The sequence below is a fragment of the Tachysurus vachellii genome, chromosome 25, assembly GCF_030014155.1.
Source record: "Tachysurus vachellii isolate PV-2020 chromosome 25, HZAU_Pvac_v1, whole genome shotgun sequence".
Lineage (NCBI taxonomy): Eukaryota > Metazoa > Chordata > Actinopteri > Siluriformes > Bagridae > Tachysurus > Tachysurus vachellii.
The window spans coordinates 14451578-14461577 of NC_083484.1; the positions used below are offsets into that span (position 1 = coordinate 14451578).

At 42.1% G+C, this 10000-nt stretch overlaps 1 protein-coding gene across 11 annotated transcripts in view; it reads left to right on the top strand.

The window, feature by feature from the left end:
- satb1b (SATB homeobox 1b) overlaps positions 1-10000 on the top strand; it is a 52109-nt gene that overhangs the window by 6223 nt on the left and 35886 nt on the right. For 10 of the 11 annotated variants that reach the window (XM_060861398.1, XM_060861405.1, XM_060861401.1 and 7 more), the window contains exons 2-4: positions 5606-5845; positions 7491-7667; positions 9864-9990. In XM_060861398.1, coding sequence (XP_060717381.1) covers positions 5632-5845; positions 7491-7667; positions 9864-9990 — 518 coding nt within the window. In that variant the 5' untranslated portion in view covers positions 5606-5631. Of the gene's footprint in view, positions 1-2574; positions 3409-5605; positions 5846-7490; positions 7668-9863; positions 9991-10000 lie in introns of those variants that run through there. The other variant, XM_060861396.1, reaches the window with a different exon arrangement.

The following is a 10000-nucleotide window of genomic DNA, read 5'->3' on the forward strand; positions in this document are numbered from 1 at the left end:
AACACGCGACAGAAATGGCTGAAACTTTATTTGCAGCACGACAGACACACAATATCATTTTGTCTGATTTACATTCAGAATGTTAACGCATAATATATTCCACATTTTCCCTTAAAAACATTCGGATATCAGAGTTAGATATAAGAAACAAAACAGAAGATTAAATAAAAACAGAATATTCACATATATATTTATATATATATATATATATATATAAATAAAATTCAGAAGCGTCAAAACTTTTTTCGGGAAAATCGTACAAATGTTATTTTCATCCCCATAAAATGCTTGGAGTGTAAATGCACTCATACAGATACGTGAATATTAGATCATCTTCTTCTACTAAAGAAAGCTGTTTCACAAAAAAAAACATGATTGATCTGCTCTCGCTGTTTTTGTTCTATACGTCACCTGAGTTTGTTTGTGAGGAAAAAAAACCCTACAGAAGATCTATCAAATATCAAATATGCTTAACGCTCACAATTCCAGGAACGTTACAGAGACTTTGCATCCAGTTACCGCATCACGTCCGAGCAAATAAATCCCAGCTTGGAGGGGAAAAAAAGAGCTGCAGAGAACACTTATGGATGCTGAAACAAACCTGTAAGAGATATAAAACAATGTTTAGGGGGGAAAAAAAAAACAAAGAGGAAATTAAAAATTAGAAATGCTAAGTATGATCCTGTGCTTGGGTTCCTGTGGGTCTGTTTTCAGCTTGGCCTGGTAGCCTGCCTGGCTCTGAATGTTTACACTATCGCCTAGTTGGGTTATTGATGCCACTACACACACACACACACACACACACACACACACACACACACACACTGTCTCTTTCTCTCTCTCTCTCTCTGAGCTAGTTTAGCTACACCACCCACACGGCGGTCTTTACAAGAGCTCTGGCATCCCCAGAGAGCCAGCGTGAGCTTCGTGCAAATTTGTCAGCGCCGGAAAGGCCTCTTATTTTCAGCAGCAAAAAGGTCAAGCACGAGAGAGCGAGAAAGAGAGAGAGAGTAAGAGAGAGAGATAAGTGGATCTGAATTGTTACATCACACAGGGCGAGAGCTGCTCTTCAGCGTTCATCGCGGTGCGCTTCACACCTTTACACCAGTGCTGCGGTTTTATAGATTGCAATTTCATAAGAAACTGACCAGCTTTTGCAGAATATCAGCGGCACTAACAAGCTTACAAGTTTCCTGCCAAACCAGGTTGCATATTAGAGCTGCAAATAACAGACAGAGAAATGAAAGATATTTATAATAGCAGGTCTGAATTGTTCTGAATGTGCCACAAACATTGACACACTTTCACAAGCACAAAGGTGTCAAGGGTACGCTGATGGGGTGAAGCGGACACGTCTAGCAATGATTCTATTATGCAGTTATACTATATATATATATATATATATATATATATATATATATATATATAGAGATATATATAGAGAGAGAGAGAGAGAGAGAGAGAGAGAGAGAGAGAGAGAGAGAGAGAAATGCACTTTGAGCTTTGAGGAAAACATCAATGCTGCTACAAGTCACAACACACACACACATAACACACAACACACACAACACACACAGCACACACACAACACACACACCCAACACAAACAACGCACGCACAGACAACGCGCACACACACAACACACACAAGCATAGAATCCATATAGGAACAGCACACACGTCTATGACAGAATGTATAAATAAAGTCTCAACCTTAATCAGCTGAAGTCTATCTATCTCACGTTATCAGTAAACTCTCTCTCTCTCTCTCTCTCTCTCTCTCTCTTTTGCATAAGGAAATGTTCCCATGCAAAAGATTATGAAGATCTGCTGGGGTTTGCAGATAAAGTCATGAGCAGCTCGTGTTACGGTCATCAACTTATCAGAATTAAAAGTAAACACCACACAATCAGCTGCATTGGTATTAAAATCAGGCAGCTGCTGCACACAATAGGTCATTAGCTTCTGTTTTGGGAGCCGGTTGTAGAAGTGAGCTACAGTCGGTGTGGAGACCGGATCAGCACCGGCAGCGCGTGTGTGCACGACTCGGTTCAGCGTTTTCTTCATTTTACCTGCAAAATTTCCTTCATCCCCTCCTGCTTATGCGGTCCAGCCAATTATCACTTAATCGCGCGCGCGCGTGCGTGTGTGTGTGTGTGTTACATGCTCAGGGCGCGTGCACGCGCGCTCCAGTAATCGACCGGGCCGCCTCACGCGCATTAGAGCCGATTAAAGAATTCCTGCGCGCGGCCTGAAAGCGTCCGCCTTCTCTTTCTCCTTCTTTACTATCATCCTTTTTTTTATTATTTATTTTTTACTTTTTTAAAAATGTCATCTGTGCGACGCTCACCTCCGGCCCGTGCGATGTGAAATCCCGCCTCAAACCGGCCCGTTTTCTGGGGGGTGGGGGTGAGGAGAGGGGTTGTGGTGCTGGTGGTGGTGGTGGGGGTGTTGTAGGGGATGGAGGGGGTGTTTGGTTTATTTTCTTTCTGCCATGAGGAGGAAGAAGGCGAGCAGCGCGTGCAGCACCGAGCGAAGGGGGGAGTGATGAGTCAATGCAACTCAGGGTTTAATGGGGATAGAGAGAGAGAGAGAGAGAGAGAGAGAGAGAGAGAGGGGGGAGCTCGCGGAAAAAAGGGGAAGCTGTCATGCGTCTGTAGCGCGCCTTCATTCGACGCCGGAAAGTGAATCGCAAGTGTATCCGAGCACACACACATACACACACAGGCGCGCACACACACACATACACACGCACGCGCCGCGGTGTCGAATGTAAAAAAAAAAAAAAAAAAGAAGCCTCTACGGTTTTGTCCGCTTCGTCGCTTCCCAGCCGGACCGGAGAGGAGAGGAAGAGAAGGGAGGAAGAGAGGAGAAGAGAGGAGAAGAGAAGCGAAGCGCCGCCCGCTGTTCCGCGTCGTTTCCCCGAGCTGCTCTCCCGGTTTACGAGCATGTTTGTGAATCCGTGAGTCGCCATGCCCTTCGCCTTTATTTCGTTTCCGAATTCGTTACCGGCGCCGCGCTCGTTCTCTCGGTCGCTTGTGTACCATCAGCCCGGACGCACGGACACGAGCAGCCCGTAAAACTCGCCTGAAGTCGGTCACCGCACAGAGCTCGAGCCGCTCACATATCCTCTCTGTTCCCGTTAAAGAGCCCGACGTACAATTCTCAATTAACCTCGTATCCCATCACCTCAACTTTAACACCCACAGTTTGATCCTCGTTCTCTTTTTTGGGCTTTTTTGGGCTTTTTGCGCTCCGACATGTCCATGTTCACGCGCTCGAGCACAGGGGATTGATCGGTAATTCTCGCATACGCACGAGCGACGGGAGGAAGAGTGTAAAGTTTGTCTTGGACTCAACAAACTTCAGTCCCTTTATGAGCTTCCAGTTCGGACGTGGTGACTTCCAGGTGTGATTCTGTTCTGCATGTGTGTCTGTCTGTCTGTCTGTCTGTCTGTCTGCATGTCTGTCTGCATGTCTGTCTGTCTGTCTGCCTGTCTGTCTGCACACTGACACCCAGGTAACTAACAAGCTGCTGTGGATCAGGGTTTTATTGCCTCTTATTGTTGTCTTCTCCTTTAACTCCGACATTAAAGCCCTTCTTCTCTGCAGTGTTTGAGCTTCTGCAGGATGAATGTTGAACTTGGGACTGGTGCAAACTTTAGAACAGTTGTTTTAATGACTTAAATATTGTCTTACAGTATTGTAGGAATTAGCAGGTTAGATATTTAAACTATAAACACAAACACAAACAAACAGCTCACACACACTTGGTGGATTTGAGACGAAATCTTTCACCTTTTTGTGTTTTACTTTTCCATTTTCCTCAACATTCCTTACCGGAAAGTATTGCTTTAATATATGGCTTGTAATGTAAGGCATATTATATATTATTTATTTATTTAATTATTTATTGTCTTTTTTTTTTTTATTTTGATTTTTTATTAAATATTTATTTCTTTTTTTATTATTATAATTATGAGGTTGCTTTTGTTATAAAGTTGCTTTTGTTCATAATGTTTGTTTAAAGTGTTTATTACTGATTATAACCATATTTTGTGGTGTGGGTATTTAAGGTGGGAAAAAAAAGTCGATCAAAAGACTTCATACTAGGATTAGGACAATCTTAAAAGGAAAAAAAAAAGAAAAACATACACTCGAGCTCACATTAGTGAGTGATAAGAAATATAGAAGGAGAGAGAGAGATGTTTGTGTCCTAATAGTACTTACTAATCATCATCCTGTATTTTTATTTATTTATTATTATTATTATTTCCTTCTTCATGCTCTGCGCAGTGCTCGGAGACCAGCTCTGCTGCACAGAGGAGACGAATCCTCAGCAAATGAATGCATTTGCACAGAAACCTGACTTGTTTGCTCTCTCTCTCTCTCTCTCTTTCTCTGTACGCTTGGGATTCAGCAGCGGGATGGTCATACATAATACATGCTGTAAAAGAAAAAAAACACCATGATGAAGAGCAAGAAGCATCATAAATGTCACGACACGTTAGCGAGGATCAGACAGAGAGTTCTTCTCCAGGAAAAGTGTATTTGACTTTTGTGTCGCTTTATAGCTGCTGCTGATGGGTTAGCGCAGGCCAGTACGCGTCAGCTTGCAGATATCGGGCTTATATACTGAGGTGTACGTTTATTATTTTATAAGAAGGTATAGAAATGTGCACAAAATGTGTACGGTTTTCTCTAGCAAGCTCTCATGCATTATATATCGCCTCGATTAATGATGACATTCGGTGCTAACTCTTTCTCTTTCTCTCTTTCTGGGTTTGCACAAATCTGCTGATTAAAAAAAATATATCTAAAAGAAATAAACACATAATAAATAATCTTTCGCTTTATCACAGGAATTTACACCCGTAGGTTTCTCAAAGTACATTCACAAAGCACAGGATTTAGGAGCGAGGTAAAGGAACGACGATCTCGATCCCGCTCTCATCCGATCCGACTCGTTGTTTCGTTCTTTTTTTCTCTTAATGGTTCCTGAACAGTTCTTTGTGTAGTTCTATGACGAGTCTTTAACACCCGTGGAATCCGTTTCCATTGGTCAAAAGGTTTGTTAGACTATAAAAATGTCCTTTATGGCACACAAAAAAAAAAGAGAACATATTTGGCTTTATTTGTTAAAAGGTGAACATACGAGGTTCATGTCACGTTTGCGGGGCAAAGCGGGAATAATTGTTGAGGAATTCGTGAATAATCAGCAAATCAGTGCTTCTGTAACCTTCACACTGTTCACTATTTTGCTTTTTTATTTTTCCACTTATATATTTTTTTTTACGGAAACAATCTATTGTCTTTGTTTTCCGTGTGAAAGCAATTTTTATCTAAAAAAAATATGTAAAAGTATTATTTCAAATATTCATTATATTATTTATGATTTTTCTCACTCTTTCACACACACACACACACACACACACACACACACACACACACACACACACACACACACACACACATTTAATATAATCAGATCATTTGCAGCCCTGCTCCTGGCTCACACCAGTCATCTATCCTGTTACATCCTATAAGAAAGATCTGGACCCGAATCCCTGAGTAACGATTCCACCTGCTCTTGTCTTTCTCCCCAGGTGACCGTGAGCAGTGGAGCTGAGTCATGATGGACCATCTCAGCGAGTCGTGCCTGGGGAAGGAGAACTGCGAGCTGGTGGGCGGCTTGACCGACGCCAAGGGTCCTCCGGCTAAGATAGCCAGGCTTGAACAGAACGGCAGCCCTCAGGGGCGCTCGCGCCTGGGCAGCACCGGTGCCAAACTCTCTGGAGTGGCCTTCAAACCCTCGCCACACCTGCTCAAGTCCTTGCACAAGAGAGGTGAGTCGCTTACGCTTACGGCTGTCGCAAAGCTGTGGAGATAATTCTAGAAGCCATCGAAACTCAGAATTGTTAGAACTGTTATTATTATTCTGTATGGTTTCCGTCTGTTACTTCTGCACTTCCTGCCGTTCTGTACGGTCACTCGCAGATGGTCTGAGTAGCACAGGAACACTAACGCTTAGATTCCCACGCGTCCATGTCGAACGTATCCGAGATCGTCAGGATTCGTTTGAGACACGAAAAGATCGCACTAGATTTCTGGGAAATTTCCATGGATTTGAACAAGAACCAGCCACAAAGTCACAAAGCGCCCTAAACTCTTAATGCTTTCCCCGAACCCTCAGTTTAAAACTCACTCTGTGATGATCTCTAAAAAACTCTGTTTATTCCCGGATCGTGTTAAAGTTAAATAACTAGTTAAAGTGAATTGTTTTCCTTCCTGTCATGGAGGGTTTTATTCCTCTTATACCACAGCAGCTTGCTAACCTTCACTTTTTTTCCTTTTATTAAAGTACAAAACTTAGGTTAAATTTAGTTGAACAGAGGAAAAGTTCACTTCCTGCTTTATCAGTTTATGTTATTATAAAACATCCTATACTTGTCTTTTTTAAATAACGAAATCTGTTCATTAACGGTAGGCTAATTCAGAACAATCTGTGATTTAGCGGTTGTCGTAGAAACGAGAACAACGAAAAACGAGCGCTTCGATATGTCAAACCCACGATTTGAAGCTGCTGACCAATCAGGTCGGAGAATTTGGCGCGGCCTTCCTCGTCGTAATTAGCGCCTTAATTGTCCTCGTCCTCATTTACGAATACCTTCGACGAGAGTTCGCCGAACTTGGCTGTCGTATCAGGCATTGTCTCTCCTCTCCCTAACCCCCCCCAAATAATATTTAGCTGGGGCTGTAATGCGGCCACGGGAAACAAAGCTGGGATTGATCCCGAAACGGACCGACACAGCATTCTTTATTGTTAGATCTTTATCTGTTAAAATGCCTCCTTCAGCACATTGTTTTGGGATAGCGACGCTAACCGATGTGTTGATTGTTTGCCAGAGGACGCTCGGATCCTCAGGGAGGTCAGGGGCTTCAGGCTTCAGGGAACTTTATTATGATATGCTGCTTTAATATTAGCCCAAGTTTCTCTAAATTTCAGCGGCGCAGCGTTTCAGCTGGCTGGCATTAAGTGATATTTACAAAGTAAACCCCAACACATGACGGCTTTGGACAGGGATTCGTCTTCTCCCTTTTTTTGTTTTTTTTTTCTTAACAGCACAGGAGTGTTTACACAGACTTGTAAGCCTTGGTACGTCGAGAGGTGCCGCAAAACATTCTGGGAAGACGCCAGAAGCTGACAGTTCAACAGTGTACATTAACATCGCTAATATGGGATGAGTTGGAAAGCGCATTTTTACGTGATCTTATTGTCATTATTATTTAGATCAGAGCAATACGGAATTCTGGGCTCTGATTGGTCAGAAAGTGTCGACGTCATTAAATTGCCACGTCATTAAACGTAGCTATAAACGGATAATAAACACAAGATCTCCTGTTATAGGACCTGACGGTTAACAATGACTTTGTGTTGAACCACATCATGAAACCCGGCGTCGACGATGTTCTCATTGTCGCGTCTCCTAGGTAACATGCTGCCCGTGTTCTGCGTGGTGGAGCACTACGAAAACCCCATCGACTTCGACAGCAGGGAAGAGCACGCCGAGTTCGTGCTGGTCAGAAAGGACATGCTCTTCAACCAGCTGATCGAAATGGCGCTCCTGTCGCTCGGCTATTCTCACAGCTCTGCAGCACAGGCTAAAGGTAAGACACGTGCTTCACGTCACATCACGTCACAGACCCGTTAGATTCTCTCTAGATAAGGGTTCAATCCAATTTGCCAAAATACTGATGTACACTCTTAAAAATAATGCCTCTACATCGATCCCTGGGGCATCTCAACTGTTCTCTAGAGAACAACGAGGCTGTTATGTAATTCACGCCAAAGCATGACGAAGGTGAACTCGGTGCCATTAACGCTTGGAATTTTATCTCTATGATAAAACACTGGGAGATCAAAAAGTTGATTTCAGTTCAAATCGAAACGAAAAACATTTCAATACTAGAAGTCATTATTTTCTACCTGAATGTTATTGTATAAATTAATTTCAAATGTGATTGAATTTGTTGTCATTTCTTTTCTAGAGCTCTACATAATAATAATAATAATAATAATAATAATAATAATAATAATAATAATAATAATAGGATCCACACTGAGTTCTCGTTAATGAATCCATCACAGTTCCACGATATAAAGAACTAAAGGTTCCAGGAAGAACCAATTTTTTTTTTTTTTATTGCCAAATGAAACTTTCGATAAACTTAAAGTAGCCATAAAGCACAGTTTTTTTTTTTAGAAGCTTCATTTGTAAGATGAATTTATTTGTATGTGAAGCAAATGATGGAGCATTTTATTTTGCGAGTAGTTTTTAAGAATGAAATTCCTCAAGATAAAAAGTTCGGAATCTCCGGCGACCTTTAAAACGAATCCTCCGATCGGTTCGTTCGATTTGTGGATAATATCCAAATCTATAGAGTGGTGCGAAAGGAAATTTCTGTTTTCTCCCAAATATTTTGGAAAGCTCCAGCATTTAAAACTCGTCAGAACCTCAAATTTTATTTTGACTATTGAACCAATCACAGTTTTTAAATTTTTTTTTTATTTATGCTTTTTTTTTATACTTTAACGTCTTGTTTGTTATGCTCTAGTTTTCCGAAAGAAATACAGAAAGAAAAACAGATTCAAAGGGCCGAGAAAAGATTTGTTTATCCATGTGGAAATATATATACGGTGTCGAAAAACCGAGATGATTCTCTCGACTGAGCCAAAAGTCCAGGGGGCGGAGCTGGACCTGATCCAACTCTTCCTATAAGCACAACCTCTAATAATACCAAACAGCAGGTTATTTTTAAAGACACAACCTGCTGTTGTCTTCACCCTCTGGACGTCTCGGCTTGGCCAAAAACGAGGAGCTGGATCAGGTTCGTCTTCACGGCAAACCCTGATTGGTTGGTAGAATTCAGGTGCAGCGATCGAGAGAGAGAGAGAGAGAGAGAGAGTGAGAGAGAGAGAGAGAGACAGAGAGAGAGAGAGAGAGAGAGAGAGAGAGATACTCTCTTCTCTGTTCTTGATTCCTTTCTGTCTTTAGGAAAAAAGAAACAAAAGTAAAAGTTAGCGTGATTAGCATAGCTACCACGTAATAACAGCAACTTTAACTCCCTCGATTTTTGTTTCCGGTAGCTTCCATATAGCTAAGTATCGAAAAAGTACGCACTCTTGCCAGGCTGCCTTTAAACAGATCGAGTGCTGTAGCACTTCTTGCGTGTCGTTCGGAAACAAAACAGAAATGACAGGCTGCTAATTGTTTACGAGAAGTAATTGTTTGTCAGACTGGTTCCTTTGGTTAACCATTATTTCTAATTACCGGAAGATTTGACATCAATTATCAGGACTTTTCACAGCAACTGTTTTATTTTAAGTCAGAATAGTCGTGTAGTGTGTAATGTGTGTGTATAATGTGTGTAGTGTGTGTAGTGTTTGTCTATAGTGTGTGTGTAGTGTGTGTACAGTGTGAGTAGTGTGTGTATAGGGAGTGTAGTGTGTGCACAGTGTGTGTGTAGTACATGTGTAGTGTGTATAGTGTGTGTGTGTATAGTGTATGTAGTGTGTATAGCGTGTGTATAGCGTGTGTAGTGTGTATAGCGTGTGTGTAGTGTGTATAGCGTGTGTAGTGTGGGTGTGTGTAGTGTGTATAGCAAGTGTATAGTGTGTAGTGTGGGTGTGTGTAGTGTGTATAGTGTGTGTGTATAGTGTGTGTAGTGTGGGTGTGTGTAGTGTGTATAGCGAGTGTTTAGTGTGTGAAGTGTGTATAGCGTGTGAATAGTGGGTGTGTATAGTGTGTATAGTGTGTGAATAGTGTGTGTAGTGTGTAACAGTGTAACATTTTTGTGTTTCAGGTATGATTCAGGTGGGTAAATGGAACCCCGTTCCCCTGTCGTACGTGACCGACGCCCCTGATGCCACCGTCGCCGACATGCTCCAGGACGTCTACCACGTCATCACGCTGAAAATCCAGCTGCACAGGTGCGGCCCG